The 27,668-nt window shown below is 40.4% G+C and overlaps 2 protein-coding genes across 8 annotated transcripts; one reads left to right on the top strand and one right to left on the bottom strand.

The window, feature by feature from the left end:
* Positions 1 to 1,478: 1,478 nt before the first annotated feature.
* Positions 1,479 to 10,445, top strand: LOC110530027 (nucleotide sugar transporter SLC35D2). The gene is made up of 13 exons (XM_021612797.3): positions 1,479 to 1,808; positions 3,761 to 3,794; positions 3,870 to 3,956; positions 4,344 to 4,411; positions 5,885 to 5,956; positions 6,059 to 6,127; positions 6,336 to 6,438; positions 6,791 to 6,883; positions 7,022 to 7,089; positions 8,934 to 9,012; positions 9,126 to 9,208; positions 9,389 to 9,441; positions 9,701 to 10,445. Exons 1-13 carry the CDS (start codon positions 1,612 to 1,614, stop codon positions 9,709 to 9,711), a joined length of 1,017 nt encoding a protein of 338 aa, XP_021468472.3. The 5' UTR covers positions 1,479 to 1,611; the 3' UTR covers positions 9,712 to 10,445.
* Positions 10,267 to 27,181, bottom strand: LOC110530026 (mesoderm induction early response protein 1). 7 transcript variants are annotated; one of them, XM_021612792.3, is made up of 13 exons: positions 26,981 to 27,181; positions 26,056 to 26,080; positions 23,238 to 23,377; positions 21,104 to 21,295; positions 19,489 to 19,621; positions 19,104 to 19,165; positions 18,900 to 18,972; positions 18,606 to 18,757; positions 16,706 to 16,787; positions 16,363 to 16,457; positions 15,857 to 15,984; positions 12,243 to 12,373; positions 10,267 to 12,116 (listed from the first exon to the last, which is right to left on the bottom strand). In XM_021612792.3, the coding sequence occupies exons 1-13, from the start codon at positions 26,987 to 26,989 to the stop codon at positions 11,761 to 11,763; spliced, it is 1,578 nt and encodes a 525-aa protein (XP_021468467.3). In that variant the 5' UTR covers positions 26,990 to 27,181; the 3' UTR covers positions 10,267 to 11,760. The 7 variants fall into 7 exon arrangements, with proteins under 7 accessions (XP_021468467.3, XP_090037999.1, XP_090037997.1 ...); XM_090181873.1 differs by having other exon boundaries at positions 15,857 to 15,903; XM_090181871.1 differs by having other exon boundaries at positions 16,363 to 16,454.
* Positions 27,182 to 27,668: the final 487 nt, after the last annotated feature.

Below are 27,668 nucleotides of genomic sequence, written 5' to 3'. Positions count from 1 at the left end.
CACCTGGGAGACACACCAAACATGTGGAAGAAGGTGCTCTGGTCAGATGAAACCAAAATTGAACTTTTTGGCAACAATGCAAAACGTTATGTTTGGCGTAAAAGCAACACAGCTGAACACACCATCCCCACTGTCAAACATGGTGGTTTGGGCCTGCTTTTATTCAGCAGGGACAGGGAAGATGGTTAAAATTGATGGGAAGATGGATGGAGCCAAATACAAGACCATTCTGGAAGAAAACCTGATGGAGTCTGCAAAAGACCTGAGACTGGGACGGAGATTTGTCTTCCAACAAGACAATGATCCAAAACATAAAGCAAAATCTACAATGGAATGGTTCAAAAATAAACATATCCAGGTGTTAGAATGGCCAAGTCAAAGTCCAGACCTGAATCCAATCGAGAATCTGTGGAAAGAACTGAAAACTGCTGTTTACAAATGCTCTCCATCCAACCTCACTGAGCTCGAGCTGTTTTGCAAGGAGGAATGGGAAAACATTTCAGTCTCTCGATGTGCAAAACTGATAGAGACATACCCCAAGCGACTTACAGCTGTAATCGCAGCAAAAGGTGGCGCTACAAAGTATTAACTTAAGGGGGCTGAATAATTTTGCACGCCCAATTTTTCAGTTTTTGATTTGTTAAAAAAGTTTGAAATATCCAATAAATGTCGTTCCACTTCATGATTGTGTCCCACTTGTTGTTGATTCTTCACAAAAAATACAGTTTTATATCTTTATGTTTGAAGCCTGAAATGTGGCAAAAGGTCGCAAAGTTCAAGGGGGCCGAATACTTTCGCAAGGCACTGTAACGGTTTAGAATTTACATTTACAAGTATCGACTAACAGCTACTCAATGTTCAGTCCTCCCACAGTTATCTCCGTTCAACTCCATTGATGTGATGTACATTTTGGAGTTGAGAACCATTTGGGTACATTCTGTTATGACACTTTTGGATCCTACAAGGTGGCTACATTGTAGCAATGGACACGCTTCAGTGGATTACTTTTGTCAAGTCATTGACCAATGTTGGTCACCGCCTTTCAAACTGTTGCATTATGGTTATAAAAATTGTCTGACTTGCGACTCCATGTCAACTGCATGAACTTTACAAAAATGTGATCAAAGCTCATGCAGTTTTTGAAGTCGCTGCACAGTGCAGCCATTGCCTGCATTGTGTGAGGCCCTATTTGTCAACCAATTATTAGGGTGTTTCTGTTTGATCAATGTGAATGTCTAAATACGTGACTGAAACAGGAACCAATTTTGCTCAAATATAAAGCTACAGGGAATACAAATGAAAAGTGATATTTGAGACCTCTAACCAAATAACTGTACACACATTGTTTCCAGTTTGAGTGTATTTTGACATTTATTCAGACAAACTTTTATAAACAATAGCAGCTATGTTAACACTGTCATGCTGATCTTAGCCTTGCTGTTTGAAAGCAACTGCAGTGTCCGACTTTTAGCTGTCGCAGAGTCGACTTCACTCGACTTTCGTCTACTGTCGGTTGCCCTCGCCTTACCACTCAAACGAGCCCAATGTTTATCACCTACGCATTGGAAGACAACCCCTCTGACATCGTCATGACGTAGTATTTAGTGAATTATGGAGGAAGTTCGGAAACGTCAACATGTGCAAATTGAAGGGAAAACCTCGGATAAAAGCTCAGTATCCAAGAATGACAGTAAAGGGATGACGAGCGGGAGGTCAGCCGTGTTCCTGAAGCTTTTCGCTGCCGGATTTTACGGCCTGAGCTCGTTTTTAATCGTAGTTGTGAACAAAAGCGTCCTCACCAGTTACAGGTATGCTTACAGTAGTCTATGCATGGGCAGTTGGTTGGACTTTGGACACTAATGGCAGTGCTAAAAAACAGAGTGGGGTTGTTTGCTTACTCGGTCTCGGGGGTACCAACATCAATGTAGTTGAATGTTGTGTGGCATAAAGCTGTTTTACACATGCAGTCAAAAGTTTGGACACACCTCATTCCAAGTTTTTTTTTTTTTTTTTTTTTTTTTTTTTTCTACATTGTAGAAAATAGCGAAGACAACAAAACTATGAAATAACACATGGAATCATGTAGTAACCAAAAAAGTGTTAAAACGAATCAACTTTTATTTTATATTTGAGATTCTTCATAATAGCCACCTTGATGACAGCTTTGCACACTCTTGGCATTCTCTCAACCAACTTCATGAGGTGGAATACATTTCAATTAACAGGGGTGCCTTGTTAAAAGTTTAATTTGTGGAATTTCTTTCCTTCTTAATGCATTTGAGCCAATCAGTTGTGTTGTGACGAGGTATGGGTGGTATATTTGGTGAAAGACCAAGTCAATATTATGCCAAGAACAGCTCAAATAAGCAAAGAGAAACAACAGTCCATCATTACTTTAAGACATGAAGGTCAGTCAATCTGGAACATTTCAAGGACTTTGAAAGTTTCTTCAAGTGCAGTCGCAAAAAAACATAAAGCACTATGATGAAACTGGCTCTCATGAGGACACAGGAAAGGAAGCCCCAGAGTTATCTTTGCTGCACAAGATAAGTTCAGTAGAGTTACCAGCCTCAGAAATTGCAGCCCAAATAAATTCTTCAGAGTTCAAGTAACAGACACATCTCAACATCAACTGTTCAGAGGAGACTGTGTGAATCAGGCCTTCATGGTAGAATTGCTGCAAAGAAACCACTACTAAAGGACACAAATAAGAGGACTTGCTTGGGCCAAGAAACACGAGCAATGGACATTAGACCGGTGGAAATCTGTCCTTTGGGCTGATGAGTCTGGTTCATTGGTTAGATTTTTGGTTCCAACCGCCATGTCTTTGTGAGACCCAGAGTAGGTGAACGGATCGCCGCATGTTTGGTTCCCACCATAAAACATGGAGGAGGAGTTGTGATGGTGCACTGTCTGTGATTTATTTAGAATTCACGGCACACTTAACCAGCATGGCTACCACAGAATTCTGCAGCGATACGCCATCCCATCTGGTTTTCACTTAGTGGGACTATCATTTGTTTTTCAACAGGACAATGACCCAGCACACCTCCAGGCTGTGTAAGGGCTATTTGTCCAAGAAGAAGAGTGATGGAGTGCTGCAGCAGATGGCCTGGCCTCCAGAATCACCCGACCTCAACCCAATGACGATGGTTTGGAATGAGTTGGACCGCAGAATGAAGGAAAAGCGGCCAACAAGTGCTCATCATATTTGGGAACTCCAAGATGGTTGGAAAAACATTCCAGGTGAAGCTGGTTGAGAGAATGCCAATAGTGTGCAAAGCTGTCATCAAGGCAAAGGGTGGCTACTTTGAAGAATTTCAAATATAAATATATTTTAACACTTTTTTTTTTAGGTTACTACATGATTCGATGTGTTATTTCATAGTTTTGTTGTCTTCACTATTATTCTACAATGTAGAAAACAGTACAAATAAATAAAAACCCTTGAATGAGTAGGTGTCCAAACTTTTGACTGGTACTTTACTTTCACAGTATTAAACATTATCGAAAGATTTTTGCTGACCACAGATTTATGTAGAGAAACACTGACTGCTTTGAATGTCAAACTTGTCATTGTGATTATTATTTTACCCTGAATAAAATAGCTGTAATGTTTTATTGCCAAAGAACTGCCTTTATGGTACTATTAGTCTATGGGAATTTCCTTTGATACTGGCCATAATAGTTATGATAGGAGCCTACTTTGTCATACTGTATGCATTTGCTGAAGTCACATTTTAATAATTTTTGTTTGCAGATTCCCCTCATCAACATGTGTTGGGATCGGTCAAGTAAGTATGCGCTTCATGAGTTACATCAATTGAGTTGTATATAAAAGGTTTATTACATAAACATTTTTTTTCCAGATGCTGGCTACAGTACTAGTACTAGGAGCTGCAAAGGCAATAGGTGTCATCACGTTTCCAGGTTTGGACAGGAGCATCCCAAACAAGGTGATACGACGATTCCTTTCTATATCAGCAGCATACTATTACAATCTATTGTACATTTTGTTGCTTACATTTCCAGATGCACCATATAACCCATCATTCAAGCTGAAGGGAGCTCAATATTACAGTTTAAATGGCCCTTCCGTTGCTTTGACTTACATACAACCTAATGTCCAAAACAGTCATTGGTGAAAATGTCAAGTGGGCGGGACATAGCCCCAAGCTGTATTTTGTTTTCTTCACCATAGACCCTCTCAGAAGTAGATAAACAATGGCTTCTCTCGGGAGTAGATTGTACACAGAGTCTTGCATCAGACAATGGAAACCGTGTGCCTGTTTCAACATGATGAACTACTGTGTCTACAGTAGACTTTTATTCTGTCTTTGCAGATGTTTCCCCTACCGCTTCTGTATGTTGGGAATCAGGTATCAGGACTTCTAGGAACCAAGCGACTCAAGTATGACGTCTTTCTTCTTCATTGACCCTGATATGGAATATTCACCATTTATGCTTCATATCATAGAAATAAAGAGTGATTCCTCACTAAATCAGGACAAAGAAGGCCATGATTTAGGGGCTTTTTGCTAAATGTAACCCATAGAATAGTCCTTTGTATGCCTCCCTAGTGGCGCAGTGGTCTAAGGCACTGCATCGCAGTGGTAGTTATGCCACTAGAGATTCTGGGTTTGGGTCCAGGCTGCGACCGGGAGACCCATGGGGCGGCGCACAATTGGCCCAGCGTCGTCCAGGTTATGGGAGGGTTTGGCCGGCAGAGCTGTCCTTGTCCCATCGGGCACTAGCGACTCCTGTGGCGGGACACGCGCAGTGCACGCTGACTCGGTTGCCAGGTGTACGGTGTTTCCTCCAACACATTGGTGTGGCTGGCTTCCGGGTTGAGTGGGCATTGTGTCAAGAAGCAGTGCGGCTTGGTTGGGTTGTTTTTTTGGAGGGCTTTCGAGCTTCGCCTCTCCCGAGTCCATACGGGAGTTGCAGCGATGGGACAAGACTGTAACTACCAATTGGATACCACGAAATTGGGGAGAAAAGAGGTAAAACAAATTTGAAAAAACTTAAATTGTCCTTTGTAGGAAAGATTGTTGACGTTTGTATCTAAAAGCATAATTGAGAAGTAATAAATACTGTATGCCGAATTTCATTAATAACATTTTGTCCTTATCCAGGCCTCCTTTAAGACTCCATAATGTTTAATTTGTAGATGCTACAAAGCAGAAATTGGTTCATATGAAGCTTTACCAATTGCTCTGTGGTATGAGTAGTTTTTTGATTTCAATAGCATTTGGGTTTTTTTGTACATTAATTTATGAATATTAAAAAATAAACATGAATATTTCAAAAATACATTTTGGATTTGGCATATTTTTCAATATATTGCTGAACAGAATATACTCTATGGGAATATCAAAGCTCCAGAGTGGGATCTCAGCGAGTTTTATTGTTATGGCCCATTTTATACACAGAAATTGGCAAAGTAGGCAATCACCGCTCTCCTTTGACTTGTATCATTGCACATCCTGCTAATCACCAGCAGCGGGTGAACTTTTTGAATCCATTTTCAAATTAACAACAAATAACAAATTGGATTATAACTCTGAAAGTAGCGCTGGAATTTTGATATGCCATATTACAGAGCAGGTGTCAATGTTTGCTTTGTAGCACCTACACACTTAAAGGAGGCCTGGGTAAGACCAAAATGTCATAAATATACCAACGTAGATCAATTATTTCTGAATTATGCCGTTAGATACAATTGTCAAATATATCAACAGTACTTCCCCCGATGGACCATTCTATGGATTTAATTTAGTGAAAATCTTAATCGTGGTATTTTTAATGTTGGTCCTGGTTTCATGAGGAATCGCTCATAAAGAACACAGTGGTATGATTGTCTGTATCCTTTATCCTCTTCCAGTTTACCCATGTTTACAGTTTTAAGAAGATTCTCTATTTTGTTAACCATGTTGGCCGAGGGAATCCTACTGAAGTAAGTTCTCTTCAAATATTAGAAAACAATATTAGACATTTCAAAATAAGATTGCATTAGATTTTTTTTCATTGGGTGAATAACATGTTTCATTCCCCACAGAAAGACATTCTCTGGGCCTATCAAGGCAACCGTGTTTGCCATGATCTTTGGAGCCTTTGTAGCTGCGAGGTAAGAATTTGACTTGCTTGCTCTTAGGGTGCCGAGGCCAGATTGCTTTAAGCGCGTGTCTCAACCCGGCAGGTTCAGTTTACCATTGCAAAGTCTCTAGTATGTAGTTAAACTGTTGAAAAGGGAATTGTCCCCATTTAGTGTGGAAATGCATGGAAGGAATGAAGAAAAAAAAAAACATCTCTCATTTGGTAAAAATCTGTTACAGCACGGATTTGGCCTTTGATCTTCAAGGCTATGTTTTCATAATGCTCAACAACGTTCTGACTGCAGCCAATGGGGCCTATGTGAAGCAGAAACTTGACTCCAAGGTCAGTGGCCAACAGTTTTTTGTTGTTGTTGTGAATACTTGACTTGTTCCTCTGTATTAGTATTAGAGCATAATAAAAGATGGGGAGAGGCCACCCCACTGTATATTTACAGTACAGGTACTCATGTTTTATGTTGTGTGCACCCGATTGAGACACTTCATGACTTCTGTACAGTATGTCTATAAACAATGTGGTCCGGTGTGTCCACACACACATTGATATAACAACAGACTTGGACAACCCATTCCGTGTCAATTTGATACCCTCAGTCCCTTTGGGTCTCTCCATTGAAGTATTGCCATTGTGTGTTGTGTTAATGTTTTTTTTCCCACTTGTATGTATGTGTTCATAGGAGCTTGGCAAATATGGGCTGCTCTATTACAACGCTTTATTTATGATCATCCCTACCGTGGCATATGCACATTTTGCCGGGGATCTACAAATGGTAAGAGGCTGTTGTTTGTGTGCGTTGCATACCATGTTTGTGTGTAACTTATGTGCTGTGAAAAAACATCTACTGGCTATTGTTGTTACCCTTTTAACTGACCCCATGTTTGTGGTGTTTCTCCTGTTTCTATCCAAGGCATTGGAGTTTGAAGGGTGGTCGGACATGCTGTTTTTGTTCCAGTTTGTGCTTTCCTGTGTTATGGGGTGAGGATATTGATATTTTCATAAAATTTGGAAAGTATTCAGAACCCTTGACTTTTTCCACATTTTGTTACATTACAGCCTTGTTTAAAAATGGCTGAAATAGTTTTTTCCTTCAATGTACATACAATACCCCATAATAACAAAGCAAAAACAGGTTTTTAGCCATTTTTGCAAATGTAAAAAAAAAAAGTTACAAAAATATCACATCACAGCATTCAGACCCTTTACTTTCTTGAGGCCCCTTTGGCAGGAATTACGGCCTTGAGTCTTCTTGGGTATAATGCTAAAAACTTGGCACACCTGTATTTGGGGGGTTTCTCCCATTCTCCTCTGTAGATCCTCTCAAGCTCTGTCTGGTTGGATGGGGAGCGTCGCTGCACAGCTGTTTTCAGATCTCTCCAGTGATGTTCGATTGGGTTCAAGTCTGGGCTCTTGCTGGACCACTCCAGGACATTCCGAGACTTGTCCTGAAGCCACTCCTGCGTTGTCTTGGCTGTGTGTTTAGGGTTGTTGTCCTGTTGGAAGGTGAACCTTCGCCGCAGTTAGAGGTCCTGAGCGCTCTGGAGCAGGTTTTCATCAAGGATCTCGCTGTACTTTGCTCTGTTCATCTTTCCTTCAATCCTTACTAGTCTCCCAGTCCCTGCCTCTGAAAAACATCCCCACAGCATAATGCTGCAACCCCCATGCTTCACCATAGGGGTGGTGCCAGGTTTCCTCCAGACGTGACGCTTGGCTTTCAGGCCAAAGAGTTTGATCTTGGCTTCATCAGACCAGAGAATCATGTTTCTCATGGTCTGAAAGTCCTTTAGGTGCCTTTTGGCAAACTCCAAGCGGGCTGTCGTGCCTTTTTACTGAGGAGTAGTTTCCGTCTGGGCACTCTACCATCAAGGCCTGATTGGTGGAGTGCTACAGAGATGGTTGTCCTTCTGGAAGGTTCTCCCATCTCCACAGAGGAACTCTAGAGCTCTGTCAGAGTGACCATCGGGTTCTTGGTCACCTCCCTGACCAAGGCCATTCTCCCCTGATTGCTCAGTTTGGCCGGGTGGCCAGCTATAGGAAGAGTCTTGGTGGTTCCAAACTTATTTCATGTAAGAATGATGGAGGCCACTGTGTTCTTGGGGGACCTTCAATGCTGCAGAAATGTTTTGATACCCTTCCCCCAGATCTGTGCCTTGACACCATCCTGTCACAGAGCTCTACAGACAGTTCCTTTGACCTCATGGCTTGGTTTTTGCTCTGACATGGACTGTCAACTGGGGGACCTTATATAGACAGGTGTGTGTGACTTTCCAAATAATGTCCAATCAATTGACTGTACCACATTGACGCCAATCAAGTTGTAGAAACATATCAAGGAAGATCAATGGAAACAGGATGCACCTGAGCTCAATTTCGAGTCTCATAGCAAAGGGTCTGAATACTTATGTAAATAAGGTATTTCTGTTTTTTAATACATTTCCAAAAAACTGTTTTTCGCTTTGTCATTATGGGGCATTGTGTGTCGCTTGAGAATAAGGCTGTAACGTAACAGCATGTGGAGAAAGTCAACGGGTCTGAGTACTTTCCGAATGCACTGTATACCTGGTATAAGATTTCACTGCGATAATGGTCTGGGACGAGTGATTCATTGTACAATAGTTTTAATATTGTGCATTGTATTCTTGTTATAAGAATAATTGTTGGACAATTCGGTAGTCAGAGTTTTTTTTTTTAGAAGCCTCACAACATTTTCAACCGCAATTAGTGTCAACATTGCTTCAGAATGAAATAGGTCATGTTTAACAAAGCTCATTATTATATACGGATTATTAATTCATAGCGTCTTTTGTTCTCTGTTTTGGCAGCTTTGTTTTAATGTACTCCATTGTGCTTTGCACTCAGCATAACTCTGCATTGACCACCACCATAGTGGGCTGTATTAAAGTAAGCCATCACTGTTGTTTTCTTTATCACTACAACACTACACTTACAGCATTTACATAGTTCTACACTGTCGTGACTAAAGTATTGAACTGCTGTTTTACTTCTTTCCACAGAATATTTTAGTCACTTATCTTGGTATGGTCTTTGGCGGAGACTATATTTTCACCTGGGTCAACTTCATTGGATTAAACATCAGGTAAATGAACGTTCTTTGTTCGGCTTAATTCTGAAAGTACGGACCTTCTCTTTTCTACTTCCGACTCTTGCTACTGACCGGTCTCATATACTGAAGTGTGATGTTTTTTTTTCCTTATGTCATTGACTGAAGAGATGCCATGAGAGTTTAATTTGAGCATCCTTCTCTTTGTCTCCCTAGCATTGCTGGCAGTCTGGTGTACTCCTACATCACATTCACTGATGAACAATCAAGTAAGCAAAGTGAAAAGATATGGACTTGGTATTGTTGTTCATTTTTGACAGATGTTAAGTTACTGTTATGTAAAGTATGTTCGATTTAAAAACAGCTTTTCAACTTTCCCATTGGCTGATACTTGGCATAGCAAAAAGGCCTGTGCTTGAAATCCTAGATTTGGTCCATAGTTAATGCTATTCTATTTATATGGCCATAGTAATATTCATAATTTCACTTTATGGACATTTCTGAAACGTTTCCTTGTCATTTCAACAGAAAAACCTTAATGGGGGTGCCACTGGAAGGTTGGAGCTGGACTTTGTAAGACGTGTGTCGAACATTTATTTGGCCACTATTTCAACATATTCTTAATCATCATCAGCAAGACTGAATCAGTGTTATTGAAGATTTGTGCCTAATCAAGTAAATGCAGTATCTATGGCTGGAATTCAATAAGACACACAGTACTGTAAATGTTTTTTCCTCTTGAGCCAACATCTATAGTGTTTAGCATGAATGCTTTCTCCACAAACCTCTGGGAAATTGCATTTTGTCGGTTCTGCAATGTGCCTCTGATTCTCGAACCTGTTTATTCAAAAATGTTTTTGTGAACCTAATTTCTAAGCAAAGCGCTTTTCCTTTTTTTACTATGTTCAACATTGTAAGGTCCAACATTTTAAACCTCATGTTGGTTACATGCATATTTGAAATATTGCTAGGTTTAATTTCCTGTCACACTGATGAAAAATGTATGAAAACTCCCCCACATAATTCAAATCAATTTATCATTAAAGTGCCTATTTTGCAGTTAGGCCACAGTAAAATCATGAAATAACAGGTCACCCGTCTGAATACATTTATTAAATATAGCCACCGTTGTCACAGCCAGGCTTGGTATACACTTCACTTTAATTCATGTTGTCAGGAAAACATATCAAGAATTTTGTTTTACCATTTGTGAATGTAGACCAAAGGCTACTTACTGTAACAAAATAAAGTTAAAACAATGTCTTGTTATTAAGAAGCCTCCACTGGAACTAAATGGAGGTCCTTCACATTTGAAGATTACAGTCAAGAGCTTGCTTAGAGGCCATCATGAAACTTTGCAGGTAATGGCAGGTGAGAAGAAACATTACTGGTACCAGTCTCCAGTTTCAAAATGCATCACTGCACATCTCTCATTAACATGGAGTCATTGTCAAACATCATCTTGCTGCAAAAAATGTCCAAATGCACCAGGTGAAAAAAATGGGCCTGGGAAATAAGAATGACTACTTTAGAACAGTTCTGCTCGGAGCAACAAGGAGAGACCATAAAACAGAGAGATTAGACAGTTATCAAAAAGTATAATTGTACAACATCAAATCTATACAAACTTTACACGTGTACTTACTGTCTAAAATCAAAAAACAAAACATGAAAGCCTAAGAAAATAAAAATATAGCGTTCAAACTGATGCATTCCACAGGACATCACTGATGTCAGACGCTTTACACAAACAAACCTCGGGACAGACACTCCCATTGGTTCATTTCTTGCAATTAAAAAATATCCATGGTTACGGCATATGGGGGATCAAGTTTCAAATAAGCAATGATGTCGTTCAGCAGTGTTGCGTTTACCACTCAATATCAACAAAAAGAAAATAAAGGATGAAAGTGCAACAGTGTGCCTGCAACAGCGCCAATCTGCCTGCTTATCTATTGCCCTGTCGAAGACCTAGAACCCTCTATATAGAACCCCTTCAATTTCCTGGTTTCAAATGGTTAGGACAGCAAATACCCATCAATCATAATACATTTCTTTTTAAAAAATATAAATATATTTCACGTAAAAAAATATCACAGCTGATTTTTATTCTAATACAAATAGGAAAAAAGCATTGAGCGTACAAATTTGAGATCGGTCTCTCCAAAAAAGGGAATAAGGAGAATGAGTAGAAGAATCAGTATGAAGTATTATGTGGTGGAAGTAATAGTAGGTAGGAGTTCAGGAACTGTGGTACTTTGGATGTGTGGAGCGTTGGAGGTTTTGCTGGATGGGGGACGAGGCAGGGCTGTATGTTGTGCCCCGTTACAATCAGGCCGCTGCCCTCCCTCCGTTTGCTGGTGTGGCCCAGCTGGGTTTGGTTGGTTAGTTAGTACAGGTCGTATTCATTAGCCACTAAACGGACGAAAACAGATGGAAGGAAACAGGGATGGACTACCTGAACTTGTCCAATAAGAAATGTTAGTTTTTGTTTTCTAAATGTTTTGCTTCCGTGTGCACTAATTAATACGACCATGGTTTTTAAAGGTTTGGTTCTGTGCCCTTTGACCTCTGAGAAGGGGTCGTCATCAGTCCTCCTGCTGGAGTGTCGTCGATGTTCTGGAGGGTTCCGGCTCCCCCTGTTCCAGTGACTCCGCCTCCGTCCTGCACCTCTTGGCCGGCCTGTCATAGAGGAGCGCGTCTTCATCGTAGTGACCGTCGGCACGGTGGGGCTCCAGGGAGCCGTTCCTGTTGTGTCTGGGTACGACTGCCGCCGCCTCGCAGTCGTTGGAGTCATTGTCCGAGGCGGTGGGAGCAGGGAAAGCGTCCAGACAGGGGTGGTTGTCAGTGGGCCTGTTGGACTGGGCGGGTTCTGCTTTGACTTCATTCGCCACCGTGGACGATTGAGAACCTTCTCCAGAGCCAGAGTTTTGACTCACTACACCTATTGGAGGAAAGATAAGAGTGAGCTGCAGACGTCATGAATTATATAGGGTCTTCACAAGAATTCACATATGTTCTCAGTCATTTTAACAGCATTTCATGTTCCCTGAGTATATTTCTCCCTTACCGTTGTGGCTGCTGCTGCCGTCCTCCCTCTCAGAGTGGCTGGTGCTACTGTTTGAGGTGGTGGGAGGGGGCGAGGCCGCCCGGCTGGAAGTGACACTCTCCGTCTCATCTAGCAGCCGGTCCATGTAGTCCCTGAGACACATGGGGTAGACAACCAACCACACAGTCAGCATCAACTACAGCCTACCAGCATAGCACATATCAGCTCAGCATTATAGTGTTAAAAGGATATTTGATTAATACCCCTAGAACAGTGTCAACAGTAGGTATGGTTCACAAAACAAAGGTTATCACACATTTTTAATATGTATTAGTGACATGGAACATCCATTCATGACAAGTTACATTTAATTGAATATGGGTCTTTCTCTAAACTAGGGTACCAGTGAGGATTTCACACCCCTTAACTTATTCCACATTTTGTCATCACTGGCCTAAACACAATACCCCATGTCAAAGTGGAATTATGTTTTTTGAAATTTTTACAAATAAAAAATAAGCTGAAATGTCTAGAGTCAATAAGTACTCAACCCCTTTGTTGTGGCAAGCCTAAATAAGTTCAAGGGTAAAAATGAGCATCAACATGATTTTTGAATGACTACCCCAGACATACAGATAATTAATTGTAATGTCCCTCTGTAGAGCAGTGAATTTCAAACAGATTCCACCACAAAAACCAGGGAGGTTTTCCAATGCCTCGCTAAGAAGGGCAACTATTGGTAGATGGGTAAAGATGGGAAAAAAAGCAGACAATGAATATCCCTTCGAGCATGGTTAAGTTTTCAATTACACTTTGGGTGGTGTATCAATACACCGAGTCACTACAAAGATACAGGCTTTCTTCCTAACTATGTTGCCAGGGAGGAAGGAAACTGCTCAGGGATTTCACCATGAGGCCAATGGTGACTTTGAAACAGTTAAAGTTTAATTGCTGTGATATACTAACCTAAAATAACAGAATGAAAAGAAGGAAGCCTGTACAGCCTTAAATCAACTCTGGACCTTGAAGCCAGTTCCACTGCATTTTTTCATTGTTGAAAAAGTGCTGAATACACCTGCTTTACAGAATACAAATATTCCAAACCATGCATCCTGTTCGCGACAAGGCACTAAAGTAATACTGCAAAAAAATGTGCCAAAGCATTTCATTTTTTGTCCTGAATACAAAGTGTTATATTTGGGAAAAATCCAATTACACACATTACTGAGTACCACTCTCCATATTTTCAAGCATAGTGGTGGCAGCATCATGTTATGGTTATGCTTGTAATCATTAAGGACTGGGAGTTTTTCAGGATAAAAAAAAGAAATGGAGCTAAGCACAGGCAAAATCCTAGAGGAAAACCTGGTTCAGTCTGCTTTCCACCAGACACTGGGAGATTAATTCATCTTTCAGTAGGACAATAACCTAAAACACAAGGCCAAATCTACACTGGAGTTGCTTACCAAGAAGACAGTGAACGTTCTTGAGTGACAGAGTTACAGCTTTTGACTTCAGTCTACTTGAAAATCTATGGCAAGACCTGAAAATTGTAGTCTAGCAATGATCAACAACCAATTTGACGGAGCATGTACAATTTTGAAAAGAATAAGTGGGCAAATGTTGAACAAACTAGGTGTGCAAAGCTCTTAACAAGAGACTTACAGCTGTAATCACTGCCAAAGGTGCTTCTACTAAGCATTGACTCAGGGGTGTGAAAATGAGATCTGTATTTCATTTTCAATACATTTGCAAAAATTCCTAAAAACATGTTTTCACTTTGTCATTATGGGGTACTTTGTGTAGATGTGAGAAAATATATTTTGAGTTCAGGCTGTAACAACATGCACTGTAAAGGGGAAACATCTATATTAAACACAATTCACAAATTCATTTAAAACCAAAATCGTGTGACAAAACAGTTTTCTGTCCTTGCATTTATGGCAGTATAAGTTATTGTTATATAATATATTAAGCATCAATCGGTTAAATTAGACATTGAACTTAAACCCTGTAAGAACCCTGGACCTAGTTATCAGACAGCTTTTTGTATAGCATCTCAGAAATACAGTGTAACTACGTAACGTTTCGTGTCTCATGTTACGGGGTGAACATTTCTGAATGACAGTCAAGTGACGAACAGCTGTTGTGATAGCGCACGCAAAATGCAACAACACAGCCCAAGTGCTGGGAAAAAAAGGTGTTCGCAAGGAATGTCAAGAATATTTGTCTCATTTGTTACCTCGGTGAAGACCGTGGCGCCTGGATACACGTTGGATCTAATATCCCTAGCAAATTGATGTCCATCTGTTGTAGTCTGCTTGATTTACAACCGGGTCTCGTTGGATTTAACAGAGAAAGTATGAAGGTAATGAGGTCATGTTTTCCTTTTTTGTTTTTGTGCTTCGGATTGGACACCCGAGTCTCCTGGGCGCAATTGTGTAGGATAGACTATTGCGCAACACCCAACGCTATTCCTATAAATTATTCTGGATATAATGACAAATGACAGCCTAGTAGTGGCCTACTTCACAATACGATCTGGTAATTAAATAACACGACAAATAAATGTTGGACTCCATGTTACACCTGCAATTTTAAACAATACAAGTCGCTTGAAGTAGTCTACTTGAATTCAGAAATGCAAGTACTGGAATAGGCCTACCTTGAAAATCAGACATTTCCTCAATTTCGTGCTTGAAAAGTCATAAAGTATAAATTCTCATGCTCCCTTATAATTAATTATCTGTGATTTCATTTTTGATCCGTCTTTGTGGACGCTTTCATTTGTTTCCCGCCGAGTTCCTTGAAAGGTTTCGCACTACTCCGTTGCGTTAAAAGCATGTAAGGTTATAATTAGGACGACAACATCTAATGCTGGCTTCAACTTCGCTTTCCATACAGATCCTTCTATTACAAAAAGGTTGCTAGGTTTTTGGTCGCTTTCTCATTATAAAAACAGCGAAAGTGAGATTAATGCTGCCGCTATTCATGGTTTATTTGTGTGCCTGCGTCGGCCACATAGGCTACAGGAAGATCGCCACGCATGCATCCAATCTATTTAGTCAGGCAAGTCCATATTATTCTCACATATTTTAGAATGTAATAATCATTTGAATATCAATGCCTAAAAAAATCCATTATTCTTAAAGTGGTAATGGCCTTTTTGAGGGGGGGGGGGGGGGGGGTCCTCTATTAGTCCCTATATGTACAATTGTATAACATTGAGGTCCTTAAATTACCATTAAGTGATTGAAGTCCCTGAAAGTCCTTGAGTTTGACTTGCCAATGTCTGTATGAACCCTGCTTAAAGGCTGTATAGTCCTAGGCCTATGTTGGAAAGGTGGAGTTATGGGCTAATTCACATATATTCCTCTAAATTCATGTGGAAATATTTTTTCATTTTGTTTCAACCCGTTTTAAAATGTTGATCCTAATGTCACACATTGGCCCCATTATTTATAGAAAGACCCATATACTCTCTTTGTTACATGTTTAAATACATCTCAAATCCGGTAAGTAAAAATCTATAATATATTGAATTGTATAACATAACAGATTTGTTGACTAATCGAATATATTTAAAACATTTGTGAAAGCATTTGAAAAGTACTCGGTCTGGTGAAAATACTTACGTGACACCGGGGTGAAGGTTGTATTTCCTTTTCCCCAGCCTGGTTTGCTGTGCAAAGAAATCATAACGCTCAGACTTCTTCCACATGTAATAAAAGGCCACACATTCTCCTACTGACCTAGTTCTCACCTGAAAAATGTAACATCAGCAGACAACGAGATAGCCATTATTACCATCGCCTTTCAGAGTTGGACTCAATTCAATTTCAACTCCCCAGTCAAGTCTATGATGGATGAGTCAAAATGCAATTTGTGAATTGAAAAAAAGAAGAAAAAAAAACGTATGAAAAAGTACGAGTAGCTTTTCAATTCATAAACTGATTTTCGATTCCTCACGAAAGTTGAATGAGGTTCAAATGGAATTGACCCCAACCCTGATTGCTTTAAAAAACACATATGCAACTCTCAAATCAACATGAAGATTAGTATTATTCTTAATGTCAATATACTTTTCAATCAAATACTGTAGCAAATATAATAGGATATCTCTAAGATAAACATAGTTTACCTTGTTGGCTTGTATGGAATTAAAGTCTTTCCCATAAGCTTTTAGTCCTTGCTCAAAATATCGACACTCTTCTTCTGTCCACACAGACAGCTCTTCTGTGACAGAGGGAAAGAGTTAACATCATGACAACTGCCGCGTTCAAATAAAATATCATAAAAAACATGAAAATGTTACAGGTCCCAGGCGTAGGATGTTATGAACAAGACAAGTAACCCAAGGAAAGACTTTATCATCAAAATACTTCAATAAGCCATACATGCCTGGTGAGATAATTACGAGAAAATATGCCAGATATTTGACTGAAATCAAGAGAAAGTTCAAATAATTTCACTGCTGGTCTTACCTCTAGCTGCCTTCACATTAAACTTCAGTCTTCTTAAAGCTTCCTCTGTGTCAAATTCACACCTGACCAACTCATAAAGCGCCTGTGGAAAGACAACATTGTAAAGAAGACGGTTACAGACAATAGTGCATACTGAAGTCTTTATGGTAATGGTGCTTGTTTAGTACAGTTGAAGTCGGAAGTTTACATACGCCAAATACATTTAAAAACTCAGTTTTTCACAATTCCATACATTTAATGCTAGTAACAATTCCCTGTTTTAGATCAGTTAGAATCACCACTTTATTTTAAGAATGTGAAATGTCAGAATAATAGGAGAGAGAATGATTTATTTCAGCTTTTATTTCTTTCATCACATTCCCAGTGGGTCAGATTAGTATTTGGTAGCATTGCATTTAAATTGTTTAACTTGGGATAAACGTTTTGGCTAGCCTTCCACAAGCTTCCCAAAAATAAGTTGGGTGAATTTTGGCCCATTCCTCCTGACAGAGCTGGTGTAACAGTCAGATTTGTAGGCCTCCTTGCTCGCACACACTTTTTCCATTCTGCCAGCACATTTTCTATAGGATTGAGGTCAGGGCTTTGTGATGGCCACTCCAATACCTTGACTTTGTTGTCCTTAAGTCATTTTGCCACAACTTTGGAAGTATGCTTGGGGTCATTGTCCATTTGGAAGACCTAATTGCGACCAAGCTTTAACTTCCTGACTGATGTCTTGAGATGTTGCTTCAATATATCCACATCATTTTCCTTCCTCATCATGATGCCATCTATTTTGTGAAGTGCACCAGTCCCTCCGGCAGCAAAGCACCCCCACAACATGATGCCACGCCCATGCTTGATGGTTGGGATGGTGTTCTTCGGCTTGCAAGCCTCCCCCTTTTCCTTCAAACATAATGGTCATTATGGCTGAACAGTTCTATTTGTGTTTCATCAGACCAGAGGACATTTCTCCAAAAAGTACGAGCTTTGTCCCCATGTGCAGTTGCAAACCGTAGTCTGGCTTTTTTATGGCGGTTTTGGAGCCGTGGCTTCTTCCTTGCCGAGAGGCCTTTCAGGTTATGTCAATACAGAACTCGTTTTACTGTGGATATAGAAACTTTTGTACTTATTTCCTCCATCATCTTCACAAGGTCCTTTGTTGTTGTTCTGGGATTGATGGCACTTTTCGCACCAAAGAACATTCATCTCTAGGACACAGAGCACATCTCCTTCCTGAGCGGAATGACGGCTGTGTGGACCCATGGTGTTTATACATGTGTACTATTATTTGTACAGATGAACGTGGTACCTTCAGGCATTTGGAAATTGCTCCCAAGGATGAACCAGGCTTGTTGAGGTCTACAATTTTATTTTCTGAGGTCTTGGCTGATTTCTTTTGATCATGATGTCACGCAAAGAGGCACTGAGTTTGAAGTTAGGCCTTGAAATTCATCCACAGGTACACCTCCAATTGACTCAAATTATGTCAATTAGCCTACCAGAAGCATCTAAAGCCATGGCATTGCTTTCTGGAATTTTCCAAGCTGTTTAAAAGGCACAGCCAACTTAGTTTATGTAAACTTCTGACCCACTGGAATTGTGATACAGTGAATTATAAGTTAAATAATCTGTCTGTAAACAATTGTTGGAAAAATGACTTGTGTCATGCACAAATTAGATGTCCTAAACGACTTGCCAAAACTATAGTTTGTTAACAAGAAATGTGTGGAGTGGTTGAAAAAATTGTTTTAATGACTCCAACTTCAGTGTATGTAAACGTCCGACTTCAACTGTAGGTGGCATAAAGTTTTGGAACAGTGAAATGTGAAGGCTTAAACTTTTCCAATAAACAAAGTTTTCCGCTGCGAATCGTTTTTCTTTGGTGTGCCAGTCGGCTCGGCTGTGGTGGTCTTCATACCTGCTCATTGTCTTTGATATGGGATCCCTCAGGGATGGCATCCACTCCCTTCTCCTCTCCTGTTCGTTTTGACGCCTCCGTCAAAAACTCCACAACCTTGCCCTCGGGAAGGAACTCAGGGTCCCATAAAAGCTGGTCATCATTTTCATATACTGGCACGAGTGAACAAAAGAGAGAGGGGGAGAAAGAGAGAAGGGAAAAAAAAGACATTTGACTTCCCATTTACCTCTGTGATTGGAAGATATTTCACTTGAACTTAATCAGTGCATTGTAATTGCAAACATAACGCCTTACCTTTCTCATTGTCTTTATATTTACAAAGGCCAGAGGGCGTTTCAGCCTGATACATGGAACCAACCATGATTTCCTGTCCAGGTCAAACAAACATTGTTTAGTTTCACGAATCAAAAGTGTGCTTCAAATTAATCAAATGTCTTTAAGGTTAGAACTACCATAACTAACGAATGATTAAACAATAACAAAAAACAATATATTTACCTTTTTCCAATCATCAGAAGGGACATAATCTTCGTCTTCTGATTCTTCCTCTGCATCATTATCTGAAACAAGATTTGGCATTTTGACTCTTTTTCACTAGCTAGGTTTCCATCCGAATTGGCGCCAAATTTCACGCGAATATTCTAAAATCCGCATAAACACTATGCGCCTTTTCCCACCAAATGTATTTGTTGCAGATAAAATGTTGATCCTACATGTCCTTTACTCACATAAAAAGGTTGGACGGAAACCTGGTTACTGAGACATATTAGTTCTCATTTTGAACCACTGGGTTAAAACACATAGAACAAGATCTCACAAACTATCCAACACAAGAATAAAAAATTAAAAAAACGTTGCTCGTGACGGAAGTAACGGTGCATACTTTCAAAGTACTTGAGCTTCTGTGATCCACGTATCAGCTCTGCCGTGCAGTGGGATTTGATGGAGCGCGTGTGACCCTCGTTGGACAACTGGTTCTCGTTCCCCAGTCCCGAAGAGATCTTCACCCTCTCGGTCTGAACACACACACACACATCACGGAGTTACACACAGATTAGTCACCAATGGTGAATTACAGTCAAAAACGCCCCTGTGAAACAGCAAAATTGCCATTCATTCATAGAAACATTGGAATCAGCATCAAAGCTGCCTAGATACATCTGTTATATAATAATATATGCCATTTAGCAGTCATGCGTGCATGTTTTAAGTATGATCAGCATTTTAAATACTATAAGCAGATTTGTAACTATACTGAACAGAAATATAAACGCATTTCAAAGATTTTACTGACTTACAGTTCATATCACGAAATCAGTCATTTGAAATAAATTCACATGGCCCCAATCTATGGATTTTATGACTGGGAATACAGATATGCATCTTTTGGTCACATATACCTTAAAAAAAGATAGTGTGAATCAGAAAACCAGTCAGTATTTGGTGACCACCATTTGCCTCATGCAGCATGACACATGTCCTTCGCATAGAGTTGATCAGGCTGTTGATTGTGGCCTGTGGAGTGTTGTCTCACTCTTCAATAGCTGTACAAAGTTGCTGGATATTGGTGGGAACTGGAACACGCTGTCGTACACGTCAATCCAGAGCATCCCAAACATGCTTAACGGGTGACATATCTGGCGAGTACACAGGCCATGGAAGAACTGGGACATTTTCAGCTACTTGGAATTGTGTACAGACTCTTACGACATGGGTCCATGCATTATCATGCTGAAACATGAGATGGTGGCGACCGATGAATGGCACGACAATGGGCCTCAGAATCTCGTACCAGTAACTCTGCGCATTAAAATTTCCATCGATTAAATGCAATTGTGTTTGTTGTCCGTAGCTTATGTCTGCCCATACCATAACCCCACCACCACCACTCTGTTCACAACGTTGAGGCCGGTTGGACGTACTGCCAAATTCTCTAAAATGATGTTGCAGGTGGCCTATGGTTGTGAAATTAACATTCAATGCTCTGGCAACAGGTCTGGTGGACATTCCTGCAGTGAGCATGCCAATTACACACTCCCTCAAAACATGAGACATCTGTGGCATTGTATTGTGACAAAACCGCATATTTTAATGTCGCCTTTTATTGTCCTGAGCACAAGGTGAACCTGTGTAATGATCATGCTGTTTAATCAGCTTCTTGATGTGCTCCCCATCAGGTCGATGGATTATCTTGGCAAAAGAAAAATGCTCACTAAAGAAGTATTAAACAAATTGTGCACAACATTTTTTGTGCATATGGAAAATGTCTGGGATCTTTTATTTCAGCCAATGAAACATGGGACGAACATACCTTGCGTTTATATTTTTGTTCAGTGTCGTATACATTTCTGACTAAGTATGTAAACTTTGTTGGCTACAGAATATGTAGTATTGATTTATAACATTCAAATTAGTGCAATAAGGTGAAAACAAGCATTCCTTCTTTATGAGTATGTTGATTGCTTTCCCTGTTATTTCAGGAAATGTATGGCACCCACCTTACTCCTCTTCAGCTCACCAGTGCTTCTGCTGCTTTCATCATTGTCCAGCTCCTCTTCCTCCTCCTCTTCTTCATCATCCTCTAACTCGTCATCCTCTAGGTCTTCCTCATCTTCTTCCTCTCCATCTGCAGGTGAACCCCCGCCATATCCGTACATACTCAACAACTCATGAATGGGCATCTCTCCCTCCTATGGCACAAATGGAACAACAAAAACAACTTTTGTTGCACATACAGACTAGCTAGCTTCACATCATCAATATGTGAGTGTTGCCTTCTGACATAAATCACTGGTATAACGTTACAATAATAGGGGTCAAATAGTCTATATCTACAGTGCCTTGCGAAAGTATTCGGCCCCCTTGAACTTTGCGACCTTTTGCCACATTTCAGGCTTCAAACATAAAGATATAAAACTGTATTTTTTTTGTGAAGAATCAACAACAAGTGGGACACAATCATGAAGTGGAACGACATTTATTGGATATTTCAAACTTTTTTAACAAATCAAAAACTGAAAAATTGGGCGTGCAAGATTATTCAGGCCCTTTACTTTCAGTGCAGCAAACTCTCTCCAGAAGTTCAGTGAGGATCTCTGAATGATCCAATGTTGACTTAAATGACTACTGATGATAAATACAATCCACCTGTGTGTAATCAAGTCTCCGTATAAATGCACCTGCACTGTGATAGTCTCAGAGGTCCGTTAAAAGCGCAGAGAGCATCATGAAGAACAAGGAACACACCAGGCAGGTCCGAGATACTGTTGTGAAGAAGTTTAAAGCCGGATTTGGATACAAAAAGATTTCCCAAGCTTTAAACATCCCAAGGAGCACTGTGCAAGCAATAATATTGACATGGAAGGAGTATCAGACCACTGCAAATCTACCAAGACCTGGCCGTCCCTCTAAACTTTCAGCTCATACAAGGAGAAGACTGATCAGAGATGCAGCCAAGAGGCCCATGATCACTCTGGATGAACTGCAGAGATCTACAGCTGCAATAATCAGTCGTATATTGCACAAATCTGGCCTTTATGGAAGAGTGGCAAGAAGAAAGCCATTTCTTAAAGATATCCATAAAAAGTGTTGTTTAAAGTTTGCCACAAGCCACCTGGGAGACACACCAAACATGTGGAAGAAGGTGCTCTGGTCAGATGAAACCAAAATTGAACTTTTTGGCAACAATGCAAAACGTTGTTTGGCGTAAAAGCAACACAGCTGAACACACCATCCCCACTGTCAAACATGGTGGTGGCAGCATCATGGTTTGGGCCTGCTTTTCTTCAGCAGGGACAGGGAAGATGGTTAAAATTGATGGGAAGATGGATGGAGCCAACTACAGGACCATTCTGGAAGAAAACCTGATGGAGTCTGCAAAAGACCTGAGACTGGGACGGAGATTTGTCTTCCAACAAGACAATGATCCAAAACATAAAGCAAAATCTACAATGGAATGATTCAAAAATAAACATATCCAGGTTAGAATGGCCAAGTCAAAGTCCAGACCTGAGTCCAATCGAGAATCTGTGGAAAGAACTGAAAACTGCTGTTCACAAATGCTCTCCATCCAACCTCACTGAGCACGAGCTGTTTTGCAAGGAGGAATGGGAAAAAATGTCAGTCTCTCGATGTGCAAAACTGATAGAGACATACCCAAACCGACTTACAGCTGTAATCGCAGCAAAAGGTGGCGCTACAAAGTATTAACTTAAGGGGGCTGAATAATTTTGCACGCCCAATTTTTCAGTTTTTGATTTGTTAAAAAAGTTTGAAATATCCAATAAATGTCGTTCCACTTCATGATTGTGTCCCACTTGTTGTTGATTCTTCACAAAAAATACAGTTTTATATCTTTGAAGCCTGAAATGTGGCAAAAGGTTGCAAAGTTCAAGGGGGCCGAATACTTTCGCAAGGCACTGTATAACTAAAAGGTTACTGTTCCCAGGGTTGTATTTATTAGAGCATTCACTGTAGCAAAACGTTCTGCACGTAAAACAAAAACAAGTGTTTCTTATTGGACAAGTTTGGGTAGTCCCTCCCTGTTTCAGTCCATCTTCTTCCGATCACTGCCTAATGAATAGGACCCTGGATAACTTTCAAACCACAAGAAGAAAATACGTTGAGACGCACCCGTGCAAGGTCATCAATCTCATTGCTGAAGTTGGTCTCTCCCTCGAGCATCTCCTCCTCTTCCAGTGTGCGTTCGTCATCAAAGTCGTGAACGAGCATATCTGCTGAAGGATCAAACTCATAGTCGTCTGCTGAACCTCCTAAGAAAAAAATACACCGGGAAACTGAGGAGATACTTGATAAAGTGCTACATGATTTATAACAAACAATATTATGACATAAGCTAGGTTTCCATCCAACTGGTGACAGATTTTCAGGCAAATATTTTAAAAGTCGCATAAATAAAATATGCACATTTTCCCACCAGTGGTGCATTTCCACCAAACGGACATTCTGCAGATAAAAATCTGCTAAATGTATATTTTCATATACTGAATAAAAATCTGAAGTTCAATGCTTTTCCATCGCATTTTCACCTCCACCGATAGTTTAGCCACGAACTGTTGCGGTAAATAGCAAATGTGCTTACTCTGGTCTTGGCATGTGCGCTCTAGGCAACAGCTCGCCGATACAGTGCAGGTAGGCTAGTCTACATGTTTTTATTTTTTTTATTTAACCAGGTAGGCAAGTTGAGAACAAGTTCTCATTTACAATTGCGACCTGGCCAAGATAAAGAAAAGCAGTTCAACACATACAACGACACAGAGTTACACATGGAGTAAAACAAACATACAGTCAATAATACAGTATAAACAAGTCTATATACGATGTAGACAAAAAAAAGGCCATGGTGGCAAAGTAAATACAATATAGCAAGTAAAACACTGGAATGGTAGATTTGCAGTGGAAGAATGTGCAAAGTAGAAATAAAAATAATGGGGTGCAAAGGAGCAAAATAAATAAATAAATAAAATACAGTAGGGAAAGAGGTAGTTGTTTGGGCTAAATGATAGGTGGGCTATGTACAGGTGCAGTAATCTGTGAGCTGCTCTGACAGTTGGTGCTTAAAGCTAGTGAGGGAGATAAGTGTTTCCAGTTTAAGAGATTTTTGTAGTTCGTTCGAGTCATTGGCAGCAGAGAACTCGAAGGAGAGGCAGCCAAAGAAAGAATTGGTTTTGGGGGTGACCAGAGAGATATACCTGCTGGAGCACGTCCTACAGGTGGGTGATGCTATGGTGACCAGCAAGCTGAGATAAGGGGGGACTTTACCTAGCAGGGTCTTGTAGATGACATGGAGCCAGTGGGTTTGGCGACGAGTATGAAGCAAGGGCCAGCCAACAAGAGCGTACAGGTCGCAATGGTGGGTAGTATATGGGGCTTTGGTGACAAAACGGATTGCACTGTGATAGACTGCATCCAATTTGTTGAGTAGGGTATTGGAGGCTATTTTGTAAATGACATCGCCGAAGTCGAGGATTGGTAGGATGGTCAGATGTCAGATACATGAGATTGTTATGGCTAAGAGCGAGAATATTTTCCATTATCAAACGGCAGTCAAGCATCGATCATGTCAACAGAATAAGACCCTCGATATTTATTGGAAAGGAGCATCAAGCTCATCACCTTGCACTTTCACCAGCCTGAGAAGTTCATAACTTATTTCATCTGTAGCCTAAAAACTGTATTGTTTCTTTCCCGATTCGTAGTGGGAGGACCACACACCATATCATCGTTTGACTCCAAGGTTCCACCACCTATTCTCGCAAAATACATTTTACGGACACAAAAAGATCCCAACATGTCGAATGAACAAATGATCTGTCAGTATTTATTAAAATTGTACAGAAACTTCCTGTTTCTATCAGGGGTTCCTAAACTGCATCAATCAGGCCCCTCTTCCAGCATTGGGGAACATCTCTCACCACCTCCGTACACCACATCTATTTCTTTGGGCACAAGCACTGTTCATGACACAAACCGCAGGACCTTCCAGAGGGTGGTGTGGTCTGCCCAACGCATTACCGGGGGCACACTGCCTGCCTTCCAGGACGCCTACAGCACCGGACATCACAGCAAGGCCAAAAAGATTATCAAGAACATCAACCACCTGAGCCACAGCCTGTTCACCCCACTCTCACCCAGAAGGCCATGACAGGTGCATCAAAGCTGGGACTGAAAAACAGCTTCTATCGCAAGGCCATCAGACTGTTAAATAGCAGTCTGATGGCCTTCCACCTGGTTACTCAACCCTGCACCTTAGAGGCTGCTGCCCTATGTACATAGACATGGAATCACTGGCCACTCTAAAAACAGAACATTAGTCACTTTAATAATGTTTACATGCTGCTTTACTCATTTCATATGTATATACTGTATTCTTGTCAATGACACGCCGACATTGCTCACCCAAATATTTATATATTTCTTAATTCCATTTTTTTTGTTGCTTTTAGATGTGTGTATTGTTGTGAATTGTTAGATACTACTGCACTGTTGGGAGCTAGGAACACAAGCATTTCGCAACACCCACGATAACATCTGCTAAATATGTGTATGTGACCAATAAAACAAATGGAAGCTGTTCACACCCCTATTGTTGGCAGCCCCTCGTGCGTCCCACAGTTTGGGACCCACTGATCCATCACTGCTGTCATGATTATTATTTATATGGTATGACTTTACTCGCATAAAAACAGTGGATCAAAATGTTTTTAGCGTGGTGTGTTCAGCACAATTTTACTTCGAATCAAATGTATTTATAAAGCCCTTCTTACATCAGCTGATATCTCAAAGTGCTGTACAGAAACCCAGCCTAAAACCCCAAACAGCAATCAATGCAGGTGTAGAAGCACGCATGTTAATGATTTAATAAGGGATTAAAATGAACATATCAATGAGCATACACCTTTCTCTCAGTTGTAAATACAACAATATTTACCTGGGCTCGTACTCCCAACGGAGGGCTAAAACACAAAACAAAATTAATCACAACCAGAAACAGATACACATTACGGTTGATGCCAAAACATGTAGCTGTAACTTTGCCATACGGTTCAGAGATACTGTCAGTGAATTATGCTGTTTTCTGGATGATGTCAAGATCGTCTCCAGGCAACCTAGGCCTGAACAAAAACATGAATATGAACTACCTACAATACAGAAAACTGATCATCAGTCTGGGTAGTGGATGGAAGTGGAAGACAAACTAAAAGCGCGCCTGAAACTTATGCCTGGCTCCTTGTTGGCCAACGCCAAGGTAGAATAGACATTACTGTCGCTAACGTTAGCTGGTTCTAGCACGGAGAGAACTCTGATCAGGCCATAATTGAAACAAGTCATATCATCAATTTCAGGAGATGGCTAGTCGTTTTTGATAAACAAGTGGGTTATCTCACAATGTAGACACTTAGGTATGAATGATTAGCTAACTAACGTTAGCTATTTGCTAGCCTCTGCCTCAGCTAACTTTAGCTAGCTAAGTTAGTTATTCAAATAGTTAGCCACCTAGCTTCGTTTTCGATATGCAGAATACCACCAGGTCAAAAAAAAATACAATAGCACTCTAAATATTAAATTCTATATTTTCGAGTGGGTAACGTTAACGCTAGCAGTCTGCCAACTATAGCTAGATAGCTTAGCATAGTTACGAAGCTAGCCAGCATCGCTAAACTGAAGTTTGAAAAATACAACTTATGGAAACGCGACAAGTTTAACATTTAAAAATGTACATCTCTTCTCCGTATTTTTAGGACATATTTTTTGCTTCTCATTTGGGAAGTGCACACGCCAGAATCAACTCTATAAATAAAAATAAATTAAAACATTTTTATTATCCCGGATATTTATTGGAGTTTCCTTCCTACCTCCGCCATGTTTGAAATCCTTTAGGGTTACACTGGGGGTCAGCAATTTCCCGGATTGACTTGCCCCGCCCATACACATATTTTCCCTACAACTCGGTCATGGCTAGAAAAGGTACAGCGTTTGTCAAATTGTTGTCCAAAGTTATTTTGGGGGGCATTTTAGCTCAGCCTAATCCTCTTCCTATCCTAACCTGCTTCGTTAATTATAATTACCTGCTACGAAAATCTGACGAAAAGTGTAACCTATCTAATCAAAACCCTACAACTCAGAGGGCTATATCAGAGGAAGAGGACTCCCTCCAGCAGGTGCCGTTTTTTCGCCCACCAAGCAAGGAGTTTCTGTATGGAGGTCAATGAGTTTCGAATTTGGCCAGCATTAATGTCTTATTTGCTCTGTTACGTTTATTTTATCACTATAAGTTCCATAATGCTTAAGTTTTTATGAGTGTACTGATATAAGTAGAACACGTGACATCCCGGCAACTTTGAGAAAAAACACTATATCAGAGTTGTCTCAAGATGGCTATGCATATTCATGAAATTAGGCTGATAGCGTAGCATCTCTTTCAAATATTGCAAAAAAGATTACAATAAAGGATCATCAACGAGGGGTTATGTATTATATGGGCGACAGGTAGCCTAGTGGCTACCGTACCTTGTCAGCATATCCATTATCTTTGGCTATATT

Source organism: Oncorhynchus mykiss, chromosome 8 (assembly GCF_057628025.1).
Source record: "Oncorhynchus mykiss isolate SJ-2025 chromosome 8, ASM5762802v1, whole genome shotgun sequence".
Lineage (NCBI taxonomy): Eukaryota > Metazoa > Chordata > Actinopteri > Salmoniformes > Salmonidae > Oncorhynchus > Oncorhynchus mykiss.
Note: the sequence above shows the minus strand (reverse complement) of the source record. Positions and strands in the feature narration are given on the sequence as shown.

What these genes read in the sequence shown, in the direction of transcription:
- LOC110530027 (XM_021612797.3), top strand. Translation starts at nt 1,612, where the DNA reads ATGGAGGAAGTTCGGAAACGTCAACATGTGCAAATTGAAGGGAAAACC. An exon ending in AGCGTCCTCACCAGTTACAG is followed by an intron (nt 1,809 to 3,760) that starts GTATGCTTACAG and finishes TTTTGTTTGCAG; the next exon opens with ATTCCCCTCATCAACATGTG. An exon ending in GGAGCCTTTGTAGCTGCGAG is followed by an intron (nt 6,128 to 6,335) that starts GTAAGAATTTGA and finishes AATCTGTTACAG; the next exon opens with CACGGATTTGGCCTTTGATC.
- LOC110530026 (XM_021612792.3), bottom strand. An exon ending in TAATGTGAAGGCAGCTAGAG is followed by an intron (nt 16,458 to 16,705) that starts GTAAGACCAGCA and finishes CCTCTGTCACAG; the next exon opens with AAGAGCTGTCTGTGTGGACA. An exon ending in ATTCCATACAAGCCAACAAG is followed by an intron (nt 15,985 to 16,362) that starts GTAAACTATGTT and finishes TACATTTTTCAG; the next exon opens with GTGAGAACTAGGTCAGTAGG.